Source organism: Ammospiza caudacuta, chromosome 7 (assembly GCF_027887145.1).
Source record: "Ammospiza caudacuta isolate bAmmCau1 chromosome 7, bAmmCau1.pri, whole genome shotgun sequence".
Lineage (NCBI taxonomy): Eukaryota > Metazoa > Chordata > Aves > Passeriformes > Passerellidae > Ammospiza > Ammospiza caudacuta.
The window spans coordinates 42,757,374-42,783,984 of record NC_080599.1 but is presented as its reverse complement, the minus strand read 5'-3'; the positions used below and the strand labels follow the sequence as shown (position 1 = coordinate 42,783,984).

Sequence of the window (26,611 nt, the reverse complement as noted above, 5' to 3'; positions counted from 1 at the left end):
GGTGGCTGCTAATGCAGCTGCACGGCCATTCCCTCTTCCCAGGCCTTCACACTTACAGGCCATCCCTTTCCGGCAGGTTGGGCTTCTCCATTAACTTGCCGCATATATCAGTGAATGCGGTGTAATGAGCCCCGGTGATAAAATCTAGGCCTCCTTGCTCCAAGAGCATCAGCCCATCCCGCTTGAAATGAAAGGGAAGCACTTAATGTTTATTCATTGATTCTGGTGGAACTATGTGCTTTTCAAGCGAAAAATATTAGATACTCCCAATCAACTGAATCATCAATCCATGGGCAAATAGCTGAGGAGATAAAAAATGCTCATCCATCATTGCTGGGAGTAGCATGTTAATGGTGATGGAATTTATTTACTCCCATAAAGCATTCCTGGTTAACCCCAATTTGCTATCTCTTTAGCAATTAGTGTTGTCATGCTTGTGAAGCACAGTTGAGGGGTTCAGATTGGTGCAATACACAATTACTGTCTTCAAAATGGTTCTCATGAAACACCTCAGACTGATAAACACACAATATGCCTAACAAAAAAAAAAGGGAAATTAATTAAAGAGTGAGTCGTGTAACCTCCGTAACCTCTGGCCAAATGCAAGGCAGTACATAGCTTTGCCATCTGTGAATATCACTACCATAATTTTGTTCTACTTTTTTTCCTCTGGATACAGCCATTCATTGGGATGTCTTCTCACCAAACATGGAGAGGTTTTTCCTGAAGGGTTGTTTTGCAAGAAGGCAAAACATGAAGGCATGCAAAACATGAGTTAGGAGCAATGGGAATCATCTCTATGAGTTAAGGTGATGGGACATGGTGTCATTCCCTGTTCCTCCTGGGTATCTTGGATGCCTTGTGACTTGCTCCTAATGAAGATGTATCTGGAGGAGCAGCAAACTCCACAAGCTCCAGGGAGCTGCTCCAGGCACTTGTGGTGCCAGACACCTGAGCTTAGAGCAGGGAGATTGCCCATCCTGTCTTCTCAATGTGCTCCCTCTGCTAGAAGAAGAAACATTTCAATATTGATAGTGAGAAACACTGTGTACAAACCAAACCAATAATTTTGATCCCAAGCCACAGCAAGGCTGCAAGACCATGGACCATGACCTTTCACTTGGCACAAGAGTCCAAATTACAAACTCCCAAATGAATCTGCAGCTCTTCCATGTCCATGACCCTTTACAGTGTTGTCATAAGAAATGGTGCCTGATGTTACCCCACATGACAGCTTGCTATTGAGCTTACCACCTCTTTTCCCAAGTATTTTTCCCAGTTCTTTATGAGAAGCTACCAAGAAAAAGGCATAAAGGAGAGCAGAGAGAAGAGGATACTCCAATTTGCAAAAGGCAGGGGATGGGAAAAGGGGAAAGAGGACCATAGTTAGAAAGGTGAAAGGAACCTCTGAGGTGCCCTGGTTGCAGGGAGCAGCACAGAGTTACAGGGTCCATACAAAGATGTGTGTAACATGCTGGGATCTAGGAGTTGCAAGGGATTTAAAATGATGCCAGAGTAATCTTTGAGCAACAGAGTTAAAGACAAATAAGAGGATTTTTTAGCTACGTGGTGAAACTTGCAGAAACCTGGAGAAAATGAAATTTCATAATGTCTTCATTCTGTTTCTAGGTAGAATTAGTGGAATGGTTAACAACAGTGTAGGAAAGCAGAACTCAATAATTATTCCTGGTCTGTTTTTGGGGAAGAGCCATATGATACACAAATAGATGATGATGATGATGATGATGATGATGATGATGATGATGAAATACATTCCATTACAACAAGCACTGAGGAGGATGTTAAACAGAAGCTAATGAAGTTGGCTATCAGCAGATCCAGGTAACTTGCATTCAAAAGTGTTAAAAGCACTGGCACAGAGTATCTTTAGACCATTAATGTTGATTTTCAATAAATCTTGGAACACTGTTAAAGTTCCAGAGGACTGGATGAAATATTGTACCCATATTTTAAAAGGGTAAACAGGGTGACCAAGGTAATTACAACCTGCCAGACTGACAAGAATTCTGGGTAATAAAATGGGACATTATCTAGATTACTTGATTGAAAAAGAATTAAAGAATGGAAACACAATAACTGCAAATTAATATGGAAAATAAATCTTGTGAAAATAATTTGATTTTTTAAATGGCATTACAAGTTTGGTTGATGAAGGTAAGTAGGCCTGCAAAATATTTGTTCTGGTGACTTGCAGCATTTTAATTAAGAAGCCAAAATGATACTGACTCATCACAGCACTTATTAAACTGTTGAGACTCTAGCTAACTGACAGTTACAAAGTGGGAAAATAAAAAGTCATCATCAAAGAATGTGTTTCTGCATCCTGTGGCAATTAGTTCTACACTGCATTGTATTGATATTAATGGTTTTAAGAAGAACATAAAATCATCACTTAAAGAGTTTGCAAGTGATGTAAGCAATAGGGATTAATAAATAACAAGTCATGCTGCAAAGTAGCTGAGACAGCTTGATAAAAATAAATGTGCATTTCTGTACAGCCAAATGTAAAAGCATGCATCAAGGAATAGAGGGGGTGATTATAGGATGAGAGAATTTGTGCTTTTACAAGTTAATGCTCCAAAACCTCAAGAATCATCACATATAATCAGGAGAAAATAAGCAGGTGGTGTGGTGCTGTAGCCAAGAGGATAATGCAATCCTTGGATTTATAAACAGGAGAATATAGAAAGGTCTCTGTTTTTCTGGTACTAATCCCACTGCTCCTGAAGTCTGATACCCAAATTCCTTAATTCCTTAATAGAAGCTGAAAAAGAGATGGCTCAGAGAAGATCAATAAGAATGATTTAGACTGAGAGTGAAAAGGTTCAATCTATTTCAGTGTCAAGAAAGAAGGTGAAGGGGTGACTCAATCACAGGTTTTAAGGACCTTCAAGAGTCAGTGAGTGTATGCAGATGTATTCATCTTCCTCTGAGGTCTCTTACCAGGGAAGGTAATTAATCACAGGACAGTTTAGGACAGGACAAGCTGGATTTCCCAGCACTGGGAATGTCAAAATCAGGCGGTCGTAAAAACTTAATTTCGACAGAAGCAGGAGTTCAGTCCTGTAAGTCTGCTCCCTGGGAAATAGAACTCTGTGTCTGTAGCTGTGCATTCTGGCTGCTTGTCTATGCAGAAGCTGATTTCCTGGGGCACTAAGAAGTAACAACCTGTCATCCCTTTCAGCATCATCTGACACAGCTCATGTGCTGCTCAGCACATGATGGGAGCAGCCGTGGGGATGGCAGTGTTTGCGATGGTTCAAGGGATGGGTGGACTCCTTCACAGAAGGCAAAGCCTTTGAAGCATATTGCATACCAAGATAACTTTTCTCACTCAGGAAGCCTGAGACATGCCTTGCTGGAAGCTGGGAGGACACTCCTGACAAGTGTGACTGTGTGATTATCCTGCTACTAAACTCTTCCTCTGGCATCTGCTTCTGGCCACTGTCACAGACAGCACATTGCTCTTGTGCAAAGCAGTCTCTCAGGTCCACCCCAAAGCTGACCCACGCCTGATCTCTGAAAAGTGCAGTGGGAAATTTAGTGTGAGCAGAGAACAGATGCTTGATAACGTGCATTGCACAGGAGAGGGCAAGAACCAGTGGAGAGAGCAAGAATTCTCAATATTAGAAGGTCAGAGGCTGACTTGGGTTTTGTACACAAGGCTCTGGATGTCTCCAAAATCTCTCACTGAAGCATTCAGGAGTCTCCTGGTCTGATCTGGTACCATCAAAAAACTAAAAAACTTTGCAGCAAAATTTTCATTACTTTCCCAAAGTAGTTCCTGATACAACTGCTCAGCCTTCTCCTGATATGCAAGATCTCGAGGAGGAAAGGCCTGTGCTGTGAGCCTGAGAGTCCAAACCTCTTGTGTGACTGAAGCTTTTATTCACAGTTCCACGGAAGAAAATGTTGGCTTTTTTCTGCACAGTTGCTAATAACTGCTTGCATGCCGCACTTTGACAGAAACAATACTCTAAGTATTCATTACTAATGCCGTTCCTAGTGAAGGGCTTAGTGATCATTTAACCAGTTTTTGTTGTAAAATAAACGCCCTCGCTGATAACACCCTTGGAAAGGGGCGAGCAGACGGCGCTGCAGTGCTGTGGCTTTGCCCTCTAGTGGCTGAGGGCCTCGCCCAGCTCCGGTGGTGTCGGTCTTAATATGGTTTGATTACCTCATCAGCCTTGAATCTTTGATTTTTCTAAATTCTGTGCAGTCTTCATCCATTAAACTCAAGTACTACCTGCACCAGAACAATGTGAATCAATAAAATCCTTGGCTTAAGATTCTCAGAATCCTATATTAAGGTTAACTCAGTATTAGTGAGTCATACGATAAAGCCACTAATACATGGGCACTTAATTAATCTATGATGCATTTTCCACCAGATAGGACTTAATCTCTTGGAAGGAAAGAGGCCTGCTAGGTCATCATCTCATTGTGTGAGTCAGTTTCGAGTCATTCCATGCTCAGTACCTCTCTTATTTTGTCCAGTTTCAATTTTAAATGTGCCATGTATCCTGAGAAGTTTAAAAAAAAAATTGTGTGGTAATCCTTTCCAACAGTAAACTCATTATGCATTTGAAAGGGGTAAAACTTCTTTACTGTCTATGCTGGCTAGATCTTGAACATCCATTGCTTTTCTGTCCATACTTCAGGCACTGACCTAGAGGGTCCAAGAGATCTATGTCCATATCTGTTTCAAACCTCTATGGGAGCCTGAGCAAGGGCTTTGGACTTCAAGGACATCTCAATTTTTTCTCTTCCTCTTCCTCTGGCACCCATTGTAGATTATTACACCAAACTTCATAAGGAAATAGTACTTATTCAATTAAATTGTCTTTCTCTCCCCTTTTCTCTTTCTTTTATCTTTAGGATCTCTTGGCCAATTTCTGCCACAGCTGAAAAAGTGGTAAGTCTCAAAGGAAATTTAGTTCTTAGAATTTTTTGTGTCAATCCATGGCCAGAGACAGAGGGGCTGAGCAAAGCAAGTCCAGCTCTGCTGGTCCATACCCAGTGTGTCAGTCAGTGCCCTGGCCTTGCAGAGAATGTGGAGGGAGCTGAAGTCATTGTGGCAGCAGGGTCATCCTGCTCATGGCAGGGCTGAGGAAGTGCAAGGAAGAGATGAGAGGGTGAAGACACAAATCCACGTGCAAACTCAGTCATATTCACAGGACAACTTTTCAAGGGTTGTTATTTGGACTCAGTATTTGAGTGTGAGATGTGATACTCAGGTAATTTGAAAGCCTCTGCTAAGCAAGAAGTCAAATTACAGGATTTAGTAGTTCCAATAAACAACTGGATCATTTAATTCTTATTGTTTATTTTGTTATTCATCCATATTTAGAAGCCCTGGCAATGCTTAAGTACCTTTTTGATTACATTCCTGATCTGGCCAGAAGCTGGAAGTGGCTTTAGTGAATACTCATGGGGCTCATGTATTTGTGAGGCTATTCCAGATGAACATGTCTGTGCTCAGTAACAAAAAGCCTGCCAGGATGTGGAATCAGGAGAAACAGGTTCTTGTTCAACTCTTTGCTGCCTTGCTGAGTGACATTTAACCCCCATGATCCCCTCTTTGTGTGCAGTAAAAGTAGTTATATCTACAGCATGAGTAAGTTTTCCATAAGTCCTTAGGAAAGTCTGTGAAACCACTTTGAGAGTCTCATTTGGGAAAGGTTATTATGATGATTACCTGAAAAGCCATCATTTGGAAGATATGAAATAAGCACCTAAATATCTGCTTTCTGGTTCAGAGACAAAAATGAATAGGAGTTTGAGACATTGACTCCATATACAGAAATTCATCTCCCTAAAATGGTGACAGATATGTATTTTCCATCTGAAGATTTGCAAGTAATTTACAAATAGTTGAAACCTGCTAGTCACCCTGAGAGGATTAAAAACCTGCTCATTATCACTCAAAAAATGCATTTAAGGGTTTGGCCTGGAATTGTAGAACTCCTGATTTTACAACTTGTCCCCTGTATATTAGGGTGTCCCTGGGATGTGCAATTATTTAATTTCCTCAGTCATATAAAACTCTTCTAAGGCTGATAGTACTCCAGGAATATTGTTGGAGCTGTGCCAGAGGATGGTGGATGCTAGGAGAACTGAGATTCTCAATGTTTGGATAAAAGTCATAATTCATGCCAGTTTGGTCTAAAAAAACCTGCCTCAAGTGTGATATATTGGTGAGGATGGAGAGCCCAGCACAACTCTATAAAGAAAGTGTCTCACAACTTCTATAAAGGAGTTTCAGAGTTGTTGACAGCCCTACACACTTTTCCATATGCACCACCAACATTTCTACACTTCACGGCCAATAGGAAGCACAGGTGGTGAAGAACAGGTGATTTTTAAACTGAGACTCTCCAACCTAGACCAAAAAAAGGCCCTACAACTGAGCTTAGAAGCTCACAAATAACATCTCAGGCATTTGTGTGGGCTTCAGTGAACATGCTTGGGGCACTCACTCCTAGAAGCAAGGCTGTTGGCTGGGAGCAAACCTCACCAGACACTGGCAGAGAGGAATTCCACCAGCAAACAGCAGCGCAGAGGATGTTCTTTGGAGGATTTTTGAATGACTGTTTTTGTGAACAGAACCCACTCCCTTGAATGTCAGTGCTTCAGATGCGAGGAAAATTCTAAGGATGAAAGAATTTTAGAGAAATTGAAACACTACAATTCAAACTTGACTTGATTTTAATTACAGACAGTGGAAAATAAAACTGTTGCAAATTGAAAAATCACATCAACATCAGTATTATTAAATAATTCACTATTATGAATTTTGAAGTGATACCTTTTGATGTCTTTTCTTTCATTTCTTCCAGCATAACTATATCCTAGGACCAAAAAAGCTGTCAGAATTTTTTACAGATTCAGTACAAAAATTAAATAAATCTGTACATCATTGTACTTATATAGAGACACATTTTACACATGAAGAAAAACATCTAATCATTTTAAATCCTGTTTTAGTCTGTGATTTCTTGTAACAGTGAGTTCCAGGCACTAATTGTGGCACTTTAAAAGTATTTTCTTCCAGCAGATGTAAATGCTCTACTGTACAATTTAACTTAATACCCTTTTATTTTCTCATATAGGAAAAAATGTTCTCTGTGTAACCCTCAATTCTGTTTATTTCTGCTATGTACCTCCTTTTCCTTCTTCCATAAAGATTATGATGTTTTCAATTTATCTTTAAATCTCAAGTTTCCCTGCATCTTTATATGGTGTCATTTTCAGTTTCTAATTCCTCAGTGCTATCCCTACTGACAGGGTGAGGGCTGTGGGCAGAGCTGGGGGGGCTGTCACTGAGTTAGAGAAGCTCTGCTGTTCTGTGGTTGTGTGGAAGGCACCCAAAGAGAAATCAAAGTCCAAGGTGGGAAAAAAGACAAACAGATGAAGGTGAGAAATTGCTACATCTGACTCCTTGTATAGCCTGTGCTGCCAGAGCACAGCAAAGAGGGATGCAGCCCATCTCTGCCTCACAGACAGGGCTGTGCAGCACTGGGGCCCTGAGGGGAATGCTGTAATATCATTTTTTCTCATTACTTCTCTCTCCAATTCCTCCAGATCCACAGGAGGAGAGGGAAAGCTGCTGGTCCTGGTCAGAGAAGGAAGCAGAGAGAAGGAGCCCAGTGAGTGCTGGAGCAAAGGAAGGCAGAGGATGAGGGACAGCAGGAGCAGTGAGGACACACATCATCCATGAAGCTCACAGTTTCTGTATGAGGTAGGAAATATGTTTCAGACAAAGTTTTCAGTCCAAGTGTAGCATTGTCAACTTGTCTATGACCATGCAGGTACGTATTTCCAGTCTGGTTTGTTTTGTTGTTTGAGGGGCCTTTTTTTTTTGAGGATGCAAGTAAACAAAAGTATAAACCTTCATCTACAGTACTCTTTTTTTCCCTTTTCAATGCTTATGTAAAAGGTTTGATCTAATATGTATATATGAGTTTATTCTTTATGTCTTTGTAAATTCAAAGAAAGAGCTGAGTTTTCTTTAGAGAGGAACTGAAACTTACTTGAAAGGAAGTGATAGATGTCGTTGGCTCATTGTTATCTTAAGCATTTCCCTTCTTTGTTGGTCTGGAGATAGATGAATAGCTGCTATGCATGGACATACATGACTCTCAAGCTCTGGTTAATGAATTTTGGTAATTAAATAATTCAAGGTGTGATTGAGTCAAACTCCAGCAAAAGGGATTTTATTCTTGAAAGAATCTGGCAGGCATCACTTTCCTATCACTTTGTTGGCTTATCTGCTGTTGGCATCTTGGTCTTTTCCTCCCTACTGCTCCTCAATGACAATGGGTGCAGCAGGCATCAAAACCACCATCCTTTGCGCACAGAATATTTGAAGCTGTCTCTCAAAGGAGAAAGGCTCCCACACCTGTGCTGCAGATTGCAGGCTCATCTTTGTTTCTGAAATAACTCAGGAATATGTAGCTCGAATTCAACCACACTTGACTGAGGCAACTGGTGACTGCTGTAGGGGAGGGCCAAAACCAGCTGCCACTGCTGAGGGCACAGGGAGGGAAGGCAGCCACTGCAGGAGCTTTCAGCAGCAGGTGGCTGTCAGTCAGCCACACACAGCCCTAGAATTCTTCATAGGGTTATTTCTCCCCTATCAGAACTGCCACAGTGCTCATACCTCAGGGAAAAGGTGTGATGGGGGCAGGTAAAGAATGGTTAAAAACATGGGCTGCTGCTTGACATGGGCTCCTGCTTTCATCAGTTCTTCGAGCAGTGAAATGGCTCACACACACACACACACACACACACACAAAGCTTTAAGCACACCCTGAAGTATTTAAGGCATTTACGAAAATCCAAAGCATCTTGTTCATTTCAATTACTTCTCCACCCACATTCCTCATTGAATTAAAGGATATCCTACACACTCTTTTGTTTCAGTTATTCCCCAAAGATTGTTTCATCGTACACCAGGCAAGGATCTTCAGCATATTCATAGTAACGTCTCAGTCATGGCGTTGAGCATTATGATGTTCCTGGCACAAGGGATGTTATTAAAGGATTGAATAGATGAATAGATGGCAGATTTCCCCAGGGCAGCACATCAGAAAATGGACATCAAAAGAACCTGGCTCAAAATGCAGTGAATATTACAGGCTCCTGACAAATCCCACTCATTTCTGAACAGTGACACTGTCAGGCTGTGTTAGGGACAAGTCCATCCTGGAATACCTACATAAAACTGTTTGCTTAATCAGTAAAAGCACCCCCATTTCAACACCCACCCCTCTAGTTGAAGACAGCATAATCTTCATTAGTCAAAAGTACTGTGGGCCCAAATCCAAATACAATCTTACTCAAATAATGACCAGTATCCCAAGGCTCAGGCTCTGTAGCCATCAAAATTACCTTTTTCTTCCACCATTTTTCATGAACCCACCTGGATTGCCCTAGAAACCCTGAATGTGTGAGTCTCTTTTACAGGACATGTAGGGTGTCACATATTACAAGTCATCTTCACAGACCCTGACAGGGTAACAGGCCACAGTCTATGGCAGCAAATTTTAAAAATTTCTATTTCCTTTTTCACCAAGAACTGGTTGGAATTTATTTTCTTAAAGCTATTTCAAACCATGAGTAACAATTCCTGAGCAGGCACTGAGGAAGAAGAAGCACATATACTGACATGATGTCACCACCTGAATTATTCTGCTGAGATATAAAAATAGTTTGGAAGGCAGCACGGCCAAAATTACTATATCATTTAATTACAACCTGCTTTCATGACAGGCCATCAGTTAATTAAGAGTGTCAAAATGCTGAATTGCCTCCAGCTTCTACATGCTTTGCAAATGACATGGAAGTCATCTTTTTAAATAGCAACAGCTTAACTGAAAATGTAGAACCCATAGTGAAACACTTTGAAAAATGAGGCAGTCAACTGAGCTGACCTGAAATTCCCCATGCCATAAATTCACTAGGGAAGACAGTTATAACCCATTTAATTTACTCTCTGAAGATCACATTCACATGACATCAAAACTATTTTTCTGAAATTGATATAATTTTGAAGTGTTATAAAACAGGAGGCTGAAGTGACTGTGCTCTGTGCAGGTACACACAGGGCCTGGCTCCAGCACCAGCACTTTCCTCCAGGCTGCTGCAATACAGGCAACTGTAAAGCAGCAAAAGGCTTAGAAAAAAGGGTTTTTTCCTTTAAAAATAAGTCACCTTCACTGATTCTCAAGTACCACATATGACATGAAAGAAAATTATCTGTAAAGGGAATAATGTTGCAATAAACTTAGAAAATGAAGGTATTTATTTACCCATTTGTTCTATCTGATACCAAATCCCTTATTCTCTTTATAGAGCTATTTTTATTAAACAAATTATTTTGTATGAATTATATTAAATTTTTATATAAATTGTACCAAAACAAAAAAAAAAAAGGTAAAGTGAAAAGCAGGATAGAAAGGTCATGTTCCAAGCACCAAAGGATAAGAGTAGTACCCATGTGCAGAAAGAAGCCAAACATCTTGAAACTGAAACAAAAACAGACCAGTCCCTCTCCCTCATTCTCCCTTTGGCAACAAGGGGGTTCTTTCATTGGACAGACAGAAAAATATTGTTTGCTGGCTGGATTTTTCTTTTCTTCCAAGGAAAATGAGTGCTTCACACTGGGAAAAAAAAAACCTGATGAGCAAACATCTCCCCCTATAGTTTGCAAGAAGCTGAGCATCTGAAAAATAATAACTACAATCCTGTCTCTTGGCTGAATAAGGCAGCCAAGCCAAAACTGAGCCAGGACCTTATGTAGTATGGCAACATGGAAGTGGATGCTATAGGACAGTGTTTGAATAAAAAGTAAGAGGCTACAAGAAATCTGATAATTCAGAATTGTGGCAGGCTCAAGGTTTCATGACTGCGGCAGTGTCCAAGTGATTAACAAATTCAGGCTTGGGGAAGACAGACTGAATTTCAATATAATTTAGGTGAATTATATTCATGTGTGGGAGTAAGGGGAGTGCATTAGGCCTGTAATTTATGCAATAGGCAAAGAACTTCAAATACCAGAAAGAACTGAATGTGCTTTCTAAGTTGACTTCAAAGTGCTCCCTACTACTAAAGACTTTGATTGAGAAAATATTCGAGCTTGGTAAAAATGCCATTTAATCTAACAGGCCATAAAAATGAAAGCTGACCAGTAAACATGAGTGCTTTGCCAGATGACATACACCTCAATGCAACTTTCACAGAATGGTGATTATTCAACAATTTAATGTCTGTTTCAAAGGCAGTGTGTGTGGGATGGATCCTGTCATCCATGCCATCATGCTGGGACATAGCTGCTGTTTCTGTAAGGAAGAAGCCCTGAGCCCTGTAACTGGACTTTACTGCCATCCACAACTGCTGCTGCCATTAATTTTACAATCCCCATGGAGGTTTAAGGTAAAGGGACATGTTTTATTCAGTGTTTTTACAGAGAACAGTCTAACAAAGGAGTTAGTATCCAGCAAGGCCCATTACACAACACAGTGATGCAACATTAATGGAACATTGTGTTCTCCCCTGAGCACTCATGTTCTGTGTTTGACAGGCAATCCTTGGGGTCCAAGCATGAGCCCAGCAGTGGCTGGAATGGCATTGGCTCCAGCCCCTTCCCCTAATGGTGGAAAATATCCCATTGCAGTTGCAGTTGTACAAGCTTAGCAAATGCTTCACATACCAGCCTCTGCTGGCCTCCTTGTTCATGGAAACATACTTAAAATTCCCATTTGCCAGGTGTGGGGTTAGACATGGACTGGACAAGTCTAAAATCCTGTAGAGACTGGGATGTGGCAAGGGAGGTGAAACTGATAATGATCTTTAATGTCCCCTCAAAACCATCATGATTTCTTATAGAGATTAAGTCACAAATATTGAGTGAAAGGAACAATAGTGTCACTGGTTTTATGTAAAGATCTCCTGACTAAATACTAGCAGTAATCATTCTAGGCAGGCATTCCCACTTCCCACTGGTTCATTCCTCATTCACTAGTCCATATAAGGGTGGAAAAAGAGCCAAACAAACAACAAAAAAATCTGAAACACACATGCTCATCTGGATCATGTCATTTATTGAGTCAGCAGCGATGGCAAACGGGGAATCAATCGGCCTTACCGTCACAGGCAAACCCCACCAGCAATGCCATGGAAGTGCACACACACTCCTCTGCTTGTCCCATGACCTCCATGGCTCTGCTGGAACCTTCCTGTTCTCCTGGCACTGCTTTGCCTTCTCAGCAGTGTAGCAACTCCCCTGCTCAAGCAAAAAGACATGGCTTCACTGGGTGTAATTAGGCCTATAAAAAACCACCTCGGGCTTATTTATGCCTTGCTAAATCACATGATTGAGATTTTGTGGAGTGCTGTGAGTCAGACTCTTGGGAAGGCCTGACCAGCTATTTCCTCAACATCTCAGTGAGAGAGGTCTCTGTGTTGTTCATGTTTGTACCTCAGCAGTCAGTCAGATGAATGCTTAGAGTTTGCTAAAAAAGGCTGGTACCCCATTTCAAAGTGCCAGAAACCTTGCAAACAATTTTGACTATGATACAGAACTAAACAGGGCACAGTAAATAACAGCACATACATCAAGAAGCTGCACTCTTGGGGGAGAGAGTGAGGGCTGAAAAAGAAAAATGCTCTTTGGCATCTCTGACATCTGTCTTATTTTGCTTTTATCAAACCAGAGTGACATTCCAAGTATAAAACTTGCAACAGGATTACTTAAATATGGTAGGAACAACTGTTAAAGCTTATTTTTATTGTGCAAGTAGGCCAATGCATGTAATTCCTCCTGCAGTAATTTTTCATGGGGCAGGAGTAATTTGCGACAAGTATTTAATCACCTCTCTCTTATCTTGGCTTATCTAAGTGTTAAGATAAAAGGGCAAAAATCGAACTGTGGCACATCTCATACAAATTTCAATGCAGATTAATGTCTCAACAGAGAAACTAATAAAAAGAATTGCTCACCATATTTATTCAATGCAAGTGAATTCTTGTTCTGAGTAGTCACTACTTTCCTTTTTTCTTTTCCAACAAATACTGGCCATCCTGAACCATAATGAACATGAGGCCCTGAGCAGGTTGAAAGTATCAGCACACTGTGATGTAGTCAAATTCAGTAGTCCTGTTTCTCAGACAATACCACAGCTATAGAGAAAGGAAGATGACAGAAGTGCAGTCACACAAAGGCAAACTCAATGGGTGTGCATTCCTGATGATGCTACTGTGAGCCACTGAGGAAATGGAGGTAGAAGACACCTAAACCTTTTATTACAGTTTACTGCAAATCCATGAGGTGCTTGTGCAGATAAAACCAGTAAGACTGTGTGCATTTTTCATGGAAGAGTTTCCATCAGTTAAGATGCTAATGACGTTTGTCTGCTTGTAGCCAAAGAATAAGCAAGCTTGTTCAAAGAATTCACCAGGTTCTCAGCGAGCCAGACTGCACTATAAAAATCCCCTATAATTTACAAAATCATCAGGATAGAACATGTATTCCACTAGAAACAATAGCTAGATTATCCCTTCAAATCTGACTATAGCCTTTAAAAGAAAAAAGAGTGTCTGGAATATTTTTATGGAAAACCTATTTCAAGGTTCTCAGGAGAACTGAGCTGGAAAAATCACCGTGTAATGGGATAAACTATTACAATTTCAGGGCTGCAAGTGGCCAACATGATTTCTCAGTGCACACTGCCAATGAAAGCAACCCTGTAACTCAAAGGGCAGGAGAAGAGTTAGAGGCAATAATATCCCTGTGTTCTAAAGTTAATAATTTACAACAACACTGAAATCATGCTGCTGAAAGGTGATATAATAAAGACTAGAAAATAACACATCCCCTGTTTTTCAGAAGACTGACATAATTTTGTGGCAAAATAGAAGGAAGCCTCAGCAAATTGCCCAAATATCCATCAGGAGATTGTAAGAAAACCTGATTTCTTTCAGTCAAACTGTGGAAGCAGGCTGTGGGAAATTTAGGACATACAGGGGGAGAAATCCTTATTCAAAGTAAAAATTATTTTAGGCTGCATTTGCATTCTTTCAGAAGCATGCAAAATGTCACTAATTACAAGTGTCAATCACAGAGCAGGCCAAGTCTCCAGCAATAGAGCAAAGGTTTCAAAATGAACAGAGCAGGAATTCAGTTGCATTGTTACTCCCTGGAGATTATAGCAATGCTGTAAGCAAACTAGAGTTATTTTCAATTCAACAACATGTATCAGAAACCATTTAAAACTAAATCTTGTCACAAAAGTGGAAGCTCCATATTAAATATCTCAGTAAATTTAAAAGTGATTTTTAGCGAACAAGAACCTGCAGCATGAAACATCAAAACTTCAGCAGCTTGCCCCAGTAAATCAGTGTTTTCCTAGAAGGAGACATGCAGGACAGGCTCACAGGGAAGGCTCTGCAGCTGTGGAGCAGTGGGGTGGCTGGGGCAGAGGGCAGTGAGGCCATGCTGGGCTGCCCATGGTGCAGGCAAAGTGAGCTGGACAGAATCCTTATTTCACAACAAAAAATTTAGAAACTGGAGGGTCTGACAACATCATCACCCAAGGCTTCAGTATGGCCAATGGTCCCCTTCCCAAATTCTGTGTGACCCTGGCAGCAGCAGCACAGGCTGCCCTGCAGTGCCTTGCCAAAGGCCAGCTCAGTCCAGCCTGGGAGGCTGCTTTGCTGCTGGCCACCCCCACCCAGCCTGCCTGCAAACACTTCCCTCTTAGGGGTTAACCTTCATCTCCCAGAAATTTCAAGCTCAATGGCAGGTGGTGAGGCAAAGGGAACAAGATGGGCTCCTGTAGCTTCAGAGCAAGCTGCTCCAGCTGACCTCAGGCACCAGTTTGGGAAAGCAAAGGAAGTGAAAGCCTTGCTCTGTTGGCAGCAGAAAAGCCAGAGATCAGTGAAAGCTTTTCAGGGAACTTCACTCTTGGTGTGCAAAGGTCTGGCACCCTGCTGACAGCTGCTGGGATTTCACATCTTCACTTACCTATGTCAGGCAATAATTTGCATTGCTTGGAAATTTCCAGCTTCACACATGGCCTCAAAATGAGATCTGCTGTTCTCAAAATGTTGTTTGTGCCACACTTCCAATGTCTGTAGAGAACTGGTCTCACAGCACTGGCTCTTCTTTATCAGCTAAGTTGCATTAGACAGAATCTAAAAATACATTAAATACTTTCTAATATTACTTTTTGACATAAGCAGTTACTATAGCTGCAACAAGCATGTTGCAAGAAAATGCATGAGGGTTGCATAACTCCTTTTATTCAGCAGGGATATGTGCACTGAAAGGTCAAAAGGCCTTGGAATAAGGTTTTTTGTTTCTATGTTTGTCTTAGCATTCATACTTTAACAAAAATATCACAAACAACTTCAAGACCTCAAATGAGCAGTTGATCTCCTTTTACTTCAAAGAAGAAACTAATTTAGCTTAGCTTCAAAAACCTACCTGCAATGCAAAATTCAAGGAGATACTGTCTAATATGTGAGAATCTGACAGAGAACAGTTGACAAAAAAGCAGCATCTGAGCAAGCTGGGGGTCTGTTGCTTAGTGAGAGGGAATTCAACAGCTCAGAGAACCCACCAAATACTATGTGTTTATCACACAGAAGTAGCTTTTATATCAATTGCACAGAGATGTAGCTCTCTCAAGAAACATCCAGTTTGATATTCATTAATTTACGAAGCACATAGAGGAGGCAGAGCAGTACTCCTGAAATAAAGGCAAACCAAGGCCCTGGAAGATGTACAAGTCTGTTTTTTCTTGTCCTGTAACAGTGGTGGATGTGAAATTAAAGCCTCAATAACCTTGCTCTAGATACCAACCCAAGCTTCCACCCAAACATACCAAGACTACCAATTTTAGAAAGAATGTCTTCTCTTGTTCCCCAAATCCTTGATTGATACTGCAGCCCTCACGTTTCTGGATAAATCCATTAAGTTCTTCAGTGTCTGCAAACTGGTCTTTAAAAGGGAGGGATTAAAAAAAATTATTTAATGGGAAAGCAGTTAAAGGCAAATAACCATTCCCTGCACTTGTGCTGTCATTTCTGTGAAACTGCTATGGCTGCTGTTCTGGTAAGCTTCTCTTCTGCACCACTTCATTTGCTCAAGTACAAAACAGGGATCATTTCATTAGTGAAATCTGGATCCCCAGAATAAAGACTACTCACTTTGTTGAACAAACTAGTATTGCCTTTGAATAATACGAGCAGACTGATCTTCAGTGCTAGTGGAAGAATTCACTCACTCACCTTCAGCTAAGGGGCACTTTGCTCAGCCCTCTGTAAATTCCTACTGCCCAGAGCTGCATGGGTGCTGATTCCAAGGAACCTCAGGATCCTTCCTAGACCTTCCTCAGTGGAGTATCTCATATATAGTACAGCCTCACTGTGCTTTTATGGCTCCCTCAGTTCCTTCCTGCTAACAAATACACTGGTCAATCAAATACTGCTCACTAATTAAATCAGCTGTAAGACCTCCAGAGCTCATTTTGTACACACCAAATCCAAAACATTATTTGTGAAGATCCTGGCAGAAGGGAGCTCATAGCAACTCCTAGTTCCCATGGGAAGTTGACAAATATGAGCAAGTTATCAACATATTTCCACAGCAGTTCTAAATTCATCCTTATCATTCCTGTGCACTCTTCAACTATTGCTATATAACAAAGGCTAAAAATAAAAAATCCAAGGTCTGTATTGTCCCTTTTATATTAACTCTTTCCAGCTACAAACATTCCCAGCTGTAAATTCACTTTGATTTCCAGCTCTGCATGGGAAATCCATGCACCCAGCCCCACAGCCTGCGCTGTAACCCTGGCATCCATCACACATAAGTATTTCTCTTTCACAGAGAAAATCATGAAACAATTGCAGGTTTTTACAGACTTCTCTACTGCCTCAGAGAAGCCAACCAGACCCAAATTTCCCAGTCATAAACCAGGGAACTACACAAATGCACCAGCAGCCAGGGCAGGCAGGTCAGTGTTTGCTGTCTCACACATTTTGCCTATTCTTTGATTTTCACTGCTCGAGCTTGGACTCCCTCACACACAATCCAGGAGATATTTTGATTTCCTTTCTGCTCCATCTCCCTACTTTCCAGTCACTGCTAAGTTATTTAACATGTCAGTAGCATTAGCAGTATCTTTAATACATCAGCAGAGTTAAGTAGTGAGCAAGTAAGCACAAGGGCTTCAGAAGGATGGTGGTTACCATGCTTCAAGCCAAGCAAGGAAGAACTTAGTGTTCACCTTTATGAGGGGAGTTTTTGTTTACCAACACTCCCCAAAACTATTTTTAGTAACCTTGAATTTCCATCAGCATGTACAAACACTGTTTGTATTATACCATGAATAAATACAGAAGAAAAAGAGCTTTTCCCACAACAGCCTTTATGGGCTACTTTTAATTAAAATCAGTTTAATGATTGATAAGCTCTAGTATTTCCAGCAGCAAATCATAAGTGGTTGACTGTTTCCAGAGACAGTGAAAAAAACTGAAGATAATATAACTACATAAGCTAGCATAGTTAGTTGGTTTACTGGTTGTCAACACAGGAAAAATTTGAGGGTTTAACACGTAAATTCAAGAGCAAAAACTAAATCAGTATTTTGTAGGAATCAGAAAGTTCAGCTATATAAACTGAGGGAATCATTGTTTCCAAGGCTTACTTTTAGTCTCTCACAAAATTCCTTTTGACATATTCCCTACATCAGAATGAACAAGCAGGAATTTTCAGTATCTGATTAGTATTTAGGAAGGGGATGTCCCATATATCAATTCTGTACAGTTGCTACCAGGAAAGGTTCTTCTTCACTGTGCCTCTTAAGCAAATGGAGGAACACTGCAAATCCCTGTGGCCTCATGTCCTTCCTCTGCTCCCTGGGCTCCCAGAGGCAGCAGAATGCAATTCCATGTGCCTGAGCACACATTTGTGGAGACATCTCCTCCTTATAAACAGAACAAATCATCTGCAGCTGATCAGCCACACAACAAATGAAAGTTTCTTTCCACAGCATGCAGAAAATAGGAGTGAGTTTAGGGAGTGTGAAATCCTAGAGCTCTACCAGGACCCTCCCTAGCCCCATCTTCCTTGGTCACTGTCACCAAGAATGCAGGGCTGTCTCAAACAGCTGCTGCACCCACCTGCTTTCCTCAGCCAGTGCTGGTGGGAGGAGCACACAACACACAGGAGGGAGCATTTCCTCTTTTGTACTGTTATTTTATTTTGTAGTAAGATCCACGTAGTATATAAAATATAACAGGAAAAACTGAACGAAGCCTAGAAAATGAACCGAGGAGTTCAGCTGCCAAACCACCACAGCTCTACTTCCCTGGGTTCATGAAGTCTCCAGAACTCATGGACTGTTTGCTTGTACTATTACAGTTCTCTAGCATATGAGCCTACACCAAAAGCTGATATGTTCCAATTAAGCCATAGTTAAGTGACAGATGTAGAGGAAAAAAAAAACAAAGTGGCTTTTGTAAGCCACAGCTGCCCTTGACAGAGGTTACAATGATGTCTAACTATACTGTAATGCACATTACATCAAGAACCTTGAAAGAGCCTCTGAGAAAACGGCTTCACATTAAGCATTTTAAAGAAAGGTCATAAATACTGCACTGTACCAACAGTACCTCCCAATGTCCTCCTTATGCCTGAGGAGCATTTGTGTTTTGTAAGAAGCTACTACATAGATGACACCAAACCTAGAGGTAGGTTATAGGCCAAGGTATGTTACAGGCAAAAAAAAAAAAAAAAGAAAAAAAGAAAAAAAAATCCCTTTAGAGCTAGTCACTGCACAGACTGCCCAGCAGGAAGCAAGGCAAAGTGTCAACAACTCTTTCCTCCCGCCCTAAACATTGTTCACACAGTGCATTTAGTTCCTAGTGCCCTAAGAATGAGAGTGGATCATCAGCTGCTAGTAAATGCAGTCATGCCAAGAGAACAGCTTGAAGTTATTCAAGCAAAAACCTGTTACTGTGCAAAACTGGTGCACTGGACTGTTCCCAACCAGACCTCCAAGCTTAGGAAGTGACCCGACAGTAGAGAACCAAGGTGTTTTTCTTTTGACTGGGAAATACTTTAGTAACCAACAGGAGAACATTCTGCTCAGTCTACATGGAAGGAGTCAAATATCAGCTTGTATCAAAACTTTAAAGAAAAAAAAATTGAAAAAGGTTTAAAAAAAGCACACTTTGATGAGACCAAGTTTTTAAGAAGTTCCTGTACCAAACAAGCCGCTAGAACAGCTCATCTCCCCTAAATCCTGGGATCAATACAAGGTTGATAACAAATATATGTACATTGAGAAACACACCTGCAAGTACAATAGTTACAGCAAATTAACCCCAAGTTTTAATGGTGTATGTAATGCCTTCAGGTCACAAAATGTGGACAAAATGTTAATCTTAACTCCCTCTGTGCACTATTTGGTGATAATCAAAGTAATGATGCTGAAGATTCATTTTATTTCTACTTCCAGAGGAAAAGGGTAAATGGTTAAATATGTGTTGTCCAATTTGTTCTCCACTATACGTACACCCACACACATACACACACCCTCAAACTGCACTGACATTTCTTTTTGACCAAAAGAGTAGATCCTGGGAGTAAGTGCAAAATGCAAAATCAACTGACAGAAAATGCTGAACAAACAGCATCATAAAAATACAAAATATTTATATTACTGAACTATTAACAGATGATGTTCTCTGTTTCTTTAAAACTTTGGAACCACATAGCTGATTTCTTAAATCTAGTCCATGCCAGCTTCCAGAACTATTAATGTTTTAGTTAGCTTCATTCTTTGATGCTTCATCAAAATTTTCTACGAGATCTGAAAAAGATGAAGATATTTAATACAGTAATGCCCAGTAAGATTACCTTTGTAAGTTTAATGAAAATGCATATAATTACAGGAAAGGTTAAGTAATACTTAATTACACTTAGAGAAACCATTTCTTTATGGGCAGATTTCAAAGGGCTTTAGAAAATATTGTTTGTTTAAACATACACAAAGAACTAGAAATGCAGAAACACTCCAACAGTGAAAATTCTAACATTAAGTGATTAAGAGCTGATTTTCAAAGGTGCCCTACTAGCTGCAGTTGAGTTTTGAGCATCAGCATTCTTTATAGAATGCCTGCCATTTTAGAAAATTGAATTTTATGCAAGGTCACAAAGAAATAAACCAGTGCCAAGGCAGGAGGATTTCTATCTCTGGTCCACACGAATGTTGTTTTAGATAACACACCATCCCAAAGGATACAGTGGAATGTGGTTATTGATAAAACAGTTATTCACTGACAAATAAAGAACTTGTCATATTTACTTCCAGACACACTGACATCAGTCCTTTTTCTTCTGCTATAGAAATAAAAACTCCCACTCCAGACCCTGATACAAAAACAACCTGGTAACTATGTCAATTATGTCATTTTGCAGTCCTAAAGCCCTGTTTGGATATTGAGATACCTGTTCAACCTCACTGAAACTACTTTAACCTAGTTTCACCCAATAATTAAGGTAGTTGCACAAGGTAATCTCTTTTTCAAAAGCTGGAATCCCAAGTCATATTTTAATGCTGTCCTATATAAGAAACCTCCTTCAGCAAGTGAGGAGTATGATCACATCAAAAGCTACACATTTAAATGAATGAATCAAAATATTTATATCTTAAGTGGACATAAAAGTGTTTATGTGCCTACCTGGGACATCATCATCTTCTTCATCAATATCTTCAGATTTTGGTGCTTTACTATCCAACACTATAAAAAGAAATTTGGTGCTGAGTTCTCATAATACAGAATCAGTGACACTGACACAACAAAATAAAAACCATACATGTGAAAAAAGCAAGCACTTCCTCAATCTCCAGTAGTGACAAACACACAAATGACCAGGTACTGAAAGTTACCAGCATGACCAAAAGGTTTCCTTGGGGACATTCTGACAGCCAAGCATTAGCAGAGCCATCTTCAGATGCTATGGGGTATTTATTCATCAAGAGTTTGGAAAAGATCAAATGATACAGAAACCCCCAGCATGACTCAATCTTCTCAGTGAAATCCCATGTTTCAATGCAACAATATGGCACCAAGCAGTGACCAACACATCATTTGATTCAAATATGCTTATGATGATCCATCCCTCTAAATTTTAGAAGATATTTTAAGCATTACTAAAGAAGAAAAACCCTTAAGTTTCACTTAAACTCTGAACACGAATGCTGGAGTAATTAAAACTTATTTAAAAGGAATAACTCTGTGTTGAAAACATTAGAACAGGTGATGTATATTCCATTCCAAACACAGACAACTGCAACACATCCAACTACAGTCATCTTAATGGCCATAACAGCCTAACTGGAACTGTACCTAATCTTCATTTCCTAACTGTAAAATTACAGAAATAGTTATACCAAATACACTCTTGCACCCATGCTCCCAAAGTTTTAAAATTAATAGAAAATAAAGAATCATATGCATAACTGTGATTTAGGGTTTTTTTTTTTGTTTTCCATTAAAACTTAACTAGCTTTTTTTAAGCCTTGCTTGGATTCCAAAGAGAATTGTAGAGCAGAAGAACATATTGCTTCTTCTACAATTGCAATAGAAATATGTTTTGTATGAACAAAGAAAACGGAATAGATTCCCTGACAAAAAGAACTGGTTGAGTTTTTCCAAGTAAAAACTTGCTTTTCCCTAAGCATTCTGCCATACACAGCTGTACACCTGCTACCATAGCATGCCAGACTTACCCATTTCTTTTAAATCAGGGCCTGCCTATGTAATCTTGAATCAACAACAATAAAAAGAAAGTTCTTCCCCCACCCTCTTCTTCCACAACAGTGGCAAATAAATAACAGCACACACACATTTCTGACTTTGTAAGTTGTTGTTAAATTTGGGTTAAAACTTTCAGTAGTTCATATGTCCTTTAAGTCAGCTATGGAAGATTCCAAAAAGACCTACCTTGTCTTGGGAATTGTTCAGCTAACTTCCTGAGACTTGTTAAGCTGTCAGCACCAAGCTGGCTCAAGATGCCTGGAAGCATTTCTGTGATCGGTTTAGCCTCTGCATGACCAGTAATTGCAAAAGTGTTGGCAGAGAGGGAAGCTTGAACCTTGGGGTTGTTGAAGTGAATAACTGTTCCATCATCTTTTATCATGTTCACCTGTTCAAACAGATTAATAACATTTACCTAAGTGTTGTAGCATCTCATTAGACAAGCATAATAACTAAAATCTAGATTTGAAATATCAAAATTACAGAACTAGCACTCCTCCTAAAGGATAATATAACCATGATAAAAGCACCTGGAGTTAACACCACCTAAACTCAAAGCTCCAACCTTGCCACATCAGGCTAAGCCATTACCTTTCACAGGTTCCTGTGTCACCTACCAGGAAAAAGTTCCTGCTTCTTCCCAGCTGGCACAGGACTCCCACTGGCTCAGGGCAGGGATGCACACCCAGCTCTGGGGGATCAGGTACCAACTGCACTGGAACACACTTCCAGTGCCTTCCCAAGCATTCCACAAGGGCTCTCAAGACTGAGAACACCACCCAGTGATCCTGCTCTCCTTCCCTGGCCTTCTGAATCCCCAAGAATTCAATCTTACAGCCAGTGTAGTGGCCTGCTTTGGAAAGCTGAAAAGCTTTTTCTTCTAGGGATGGATAAACTATTATGCAAAAAAAAAAATTGTCTGACCATAGGAAGCGAGTTCTACCCATCCAACACAACAGTGGTATTAAACTTACATGAAAAAATTATTAAGCAATATTTTTAAGTTACAGGGAGTAAACAGGGATTCAGAACTAAAGATGAGATCTAAAGTACAGAAACATCTAAGTTCTCAATCCTCACACAGCAGCAGAGTTCCAAATATGTTTTGAACAGGAAATCCAGGTGTGTTGCTTTCCTGGAGAACTAAGCAATATCCTGTCCTTTGCCCATGGGGAAATGGTAAAGGCTTCAAGCACAGTTATCATCCTGTTACTTAAGAGCCTCTTTCAAAATGACACAAATGTGTTACTCATGCTTGACTCAACATGACTCTTCTAGCTGCACGAAGCTTACCAAGGTCAACCTGCGTTCACTTGAATAAAACATTCCACAATTATGTCTCTTGCTATCAAGGTAGAAACATTTTGCATCATCTTCCTACACTGAGATATTTAAATTCCTTAATAACTGTGTCTGAATAAAGATCCTGTGCTTTGTGCACAATAAAAACCCCTGAATATACACTGAGAACTGTGCCTTTCTTTAGTTCATATAGCTCTGCATATTTGTATTAAGCTTAAGAAAACAGACCAACTGAACTGTTTCTGTACCAGAGGTCTGAAAACTTACAGGCAAACCTCACTGAATCTTCATTTGCCTTTGGAAGGGAGGAATGCACTTAGAGACTTCTGCATGCACCTTGCAATCCTGCTCCAATTAATTACCCACAGATTAAATACTGCATTCTTTAACCAAGGAGTGCAAGTACTACAGCTCCACTGAGCTCATGATGGAGAAACCTCCTCCTCTTCCCATGCATGAGGGTCACTCCCTACACTGTTATGGAAAACATGTTTTATAAATACATGTAAATTAGAGGGATTCAAGGAACATCTGAAACCTTCACATTCCCACTTACATTAACACAGAAGCTGCTTCTGTACAGTCTCTGCAGTGCTTCAAAAAACATTTCCTGGAACTACTGCAAACAATTCCAGCAAATTTTGTGCAGTAAAAGGTCCTAATTTTGATAATACAGACTCAAGCTCTTACTCAAGGTGTTTCTAAACCTTCCTTCATACTCTGCACCACACTTGCTCTAGATGTGCCTGCACAGTCCATGTACATCTACTGCTCTTCTCTTTAGAGCAAGTTCACAGAAGTCAAGAATGAAGAGAAGTTTTGTTCTGCAATGAATGCTGACACACAGCGCTTACTACCTCCACCACACACTGCCTGGCCAGCAGAACCTCCACCTTTCCTTCTCCAGGCACATACACATTTATGCCAATGAGGCAAGGATACATCATACAATGTTAACTCTCAATAACCAGATCTCTATGGTTTTGCTTGGAAGATAAAACTGTTGTCAAAAGCAAAAGCAAACCCACCACATCACCACCAAAACAATGGAGTGAATTCAATTTCAAACAGGAAACACTTATGTTTTCACTCTACCTCTTCAATGCCAGCAATGTTATTTACAGCCAGTTTTTTGAGGGAACTCTGAAGTTTTTTGTCATCAGCTGTAGCTGTTCTGTGCACCACCTTCTTCTTTCTGCGAGCTGTTCCCTGGGAAGAATCAAGAAACAACAGTCAGCTCTGCTCAAAATCTCACAACAGTAATTGCAAGTCAGGGCACAGTCTGAGCAACACCTTTTAAGTTATGAGACATTTCTGTAGACAAAAACGCTCCTCAACTTATTTCCTCTACCTACAGCTTTGGCCATGGTTCCCAATTATAAGTTTTTTCTTAAGCATAAAGACCAAAGAAACACCAAACAGCAGCATATTTTCCCTTCCACTAAACCAGACTACAAAAATACTACTTAATATTAAGCAACACATAACGAAGTTTCCCCAGAATATTTTTTCCAAAACAAAGCACAAATACAGTGATTTAAATAGCCCCACTTTGGCAATCAAGTCATTAAAGCTTTCAGAGTGTTCCACAGAGAGCAATTCTGGAATTCCTGCTTTGCAAACTTTTGTACAATCATCCTTAACAGGGGATGAGCATCCATACTGAACAAACCACATGCCTTTTTGCTGGTCACAATATTAACTACCCAGTAGAGCTCAGAGAAAAGAAACAGCTCAGTGCACAGCCAGTGCCTGGAGCAGGCACAAAGAAGACAATCCCCAGCAGGAAGACCATAAAGGCAGAACTGGAACACCCAACAGGTGAGATTAGCTGGAGCTTTCACAGGTCACAACAAGTCACCGAATTAAAACAAAGTTTACACACTGGAAACTGCTCATCCAGCCACTGTGAACTGAAAGAAACTTGCATTTCAGGTAGCTGCACTATAGGCCAGATCACACAAAACCTGTATTAGTCAAGCCTGAGCATAATTTTTTCTTTTCTTTCTATGAACTTCAGCCTATGCCTTCAAAAGCATCTCTGGTGGTTTTCTTACCTTTCCTCCTATTCGGACCTGTGCTTGAAGCTTGGCCAGTTTTTCTTGGTTCATAGTGCTACGTCTAAAGAGCAAAAACAAGTTCAACTTAACATCAAAACAGTAACAAAAAAAAGTCCCAGTCCATTTAAAGAGTACTTTTACAATTGCAGCAGGATTAAACAAACACACAAAACCAGAGCTTTAAAGCCACCCCACCTAAGCAATCCACAGAGGTCCTGCAGTAGGAAGGACCCACGTTTAGCTAAAGTGTCTGTACCACGACGAGGCACAGACTCCATAGGACATTTCATTCTGCATCAGGCCGAGGTACTCATTTCCAGGATGCCAGTTTACTGCTGGAAGTATTTAAGTGAATTAGTGGCTTCAACCAGACCCAAACCAGCACATACACCACAACTGGGTCTGGGAGAACACCTTATCTTTACGAAGATCCAGGGACACAGTCACCACTGAACTACCTGCGATAGTTTTCATATAATGAATCTATGATACTTATGACTAATACGCGAGATCCAAACTCTGTGAAGTTCGTGTATGGACATATTTACTACATGAACCTCCAATTTCATCCAATACAGCGACTGGGAAGTTTGTCCAGTGCTTCTCCCACGGGTCCGATGGGACCTTTAAAGGCTGAAAGTCCTGAAAATCCATAATGGGTGAAAAACGCCTCAAGCCTCCCAGCAAAAGGAATGCATTTCGCTGCTCTGCCCCAGAAAATCGTCAGAGATCCTCGGAAATCTCCGCATGTGCTTCGTGCCGGGAACGGCGGGGGTAAGGGCGGGAGCGGGGCAGGGAGCGGCGCACGGAGGGACCCGGCGGGCGGCGGGAGAAGGGGCTCAGGGTGCAGCCCCAGAGCAGGGGGAGCGGGAGGGGAGCGCGGCTCATCCCTCAGCAGCCCGTGTACCCGAGGCCCCACGGGAGAGCCGCGGCCCCGCGAGCCAGGGCAGCCCCCGCACAAGGGGCTCCTCGCTCGGCCTCTCCTCAGGGAACGGCCCAGCACTAACCGAGGGGATAGGACTGAGCTGCCGCGGCGCCCCGCCCGCCCCAGGCCGGCAGGGACGCGGCGATACCGGGACGCGGCGATAGCAGGACACGGAGACAGCGGGACACGACAAGAGCGGCCCCCTCACCTGAGCGCGGCGGAGCCCCCGCTGCCAACACGCGGCGAGAACAAGATGGCGGCCGAGGAAGGAAAGAGAGGCGCACAGAGAAAGGAAGCGCCGCGCCACGTGACAGGGCCGGCCCGCCCGAGATGGGCGGGACCGCCCACCTCATTTACATAGGGGTGGAGGGCATGGCACGCAATGGCTCCTGGGAGTTGTAGTCTCTAGTGAGCAGGAGTTGCCCGTGCTTCGGGGTAGGGAGTAGTGCCCTGTGACCCAAACTGGGAC

At 41.2% G+C, this 26,611-nt stretch overlaps 1 protein-coding gene across 1 annotated transcript; it reads right to left on the bottom strand.

The window, feature by feature from the left end:
* Nucleotides 1–19,400: 19,400 nt before the first annotated feature.
* On the bottom strand, nt 19,401–26,468 carry BTF3L4 (basic transcription factor 3 like 4). The gene is made up of 6 exons (XM_058808485.1): nt 26,351–26,468; nt 25,215–25,278; nt 24,253–24,366; nt 22,042–22,243; nt 20,776–20,835; nt 19,401–19,904 (listed from the first exon to the last, which is right to left on the bottom strand). The coding sequence occupies exons 2-6, from the start codon at nt 25,266–25,268 to the stop codon at nt 19,858–19,860; spliced, it is 477 nt and encodes a 158-aa protein (XP_058664468.1). The 5' UTR covers nt 25,269–25,278; nt 26,351–26,468; the 3' UTR covers nt 19,401–19,857.
* Nucleotides 26,469–26,611: the final 143 nt, after the last annotated feature.